Genomic DNA, 540 nt, shown 5'->3' with positions numbered 1-540 from the left:
TACACAATAAAATATGATGCAGAATCCTGCCACCTGGAAGACTGGACGAACCTGCAGCCTTGGAATCTGTCCGTGAGGAAAGGGAAACAGGTTCACTTGAGCTAAGATTCTTGTAAATATATTCCACAACTTTGTCCAGGTCAACTTTACGGTCTTGCATCCGCCAGGCTGACTCCAGAAAGACTTTCACAGAGGGTGTCTCATGGCCAGTCAACAGGACAAAGTTCGACATCCGGAATTCCTCCATCACATTATCTGCTTCTTCTTGTGTCTGCAAGGGTATAAGAACTCTTATCATTTTATTATTATAATCATCTGGTTCCATTCTTACTTCAAATAATTTTTTGTGATTAGTTCAAACAGGTACATAATCAGTGAGAGATAGAAAGGTATACGTACTAGACAGTGGCAGTGGTCTGCTGTTATCTTCCTTTTCCTTAGCCCTTGTACAATATTGACACGCTCCTGCAGGAATTTCTGTCCAATGGCACAAACCATGACAGTCACAGCTGCAGTTCCACTCCCAAGCTCTGGGGGGTT

At 43.0% G+C, this 540-nt stretch overlaps 1 protein-coding gene across 1 annotated transcript in view; it reads right to left on the bottom strand.

Annotated features, from left to right (window-relative positions):
* The window catches only part of LOC119585385 (eIF-2-alpha kinase GCN2-like), a gene marked incomplete in the record, with an annotated part of 28,307 nt that overhangs the window by 3,485 nt on the left and 24,282 nt on the right, over positions 1-540 (bottom strand). The window contains 2 exon segments of the mRNA XM_037934051.1: positions 34-271; positions 400-530. Of these exon segments, the coding sequence (XP_037789979.1) occupies positions 34-271; positions 400-530 (369 nt within the window).

Source organism: Penaeus monodon, chromosome 19 (assembly GCF_015228065.2).
Source record: "Penaeus monodon isolate SGIC_2016 chromosome 19, NSTDA_Pmon_1, whole genome shotgun sequence".
NCBI classification, from domain to species: Eukaryota; Metazoa; Arthropoda; class Malacostraca; order Decapoda; family Penaeidae; genus Penaeus; species Penaeus monodon.
The sequence above is the reverse complement of the archived record's forward strand: the minus strand, read 5'-3'. Positions and strand labels throughout refer to the sequence as shown.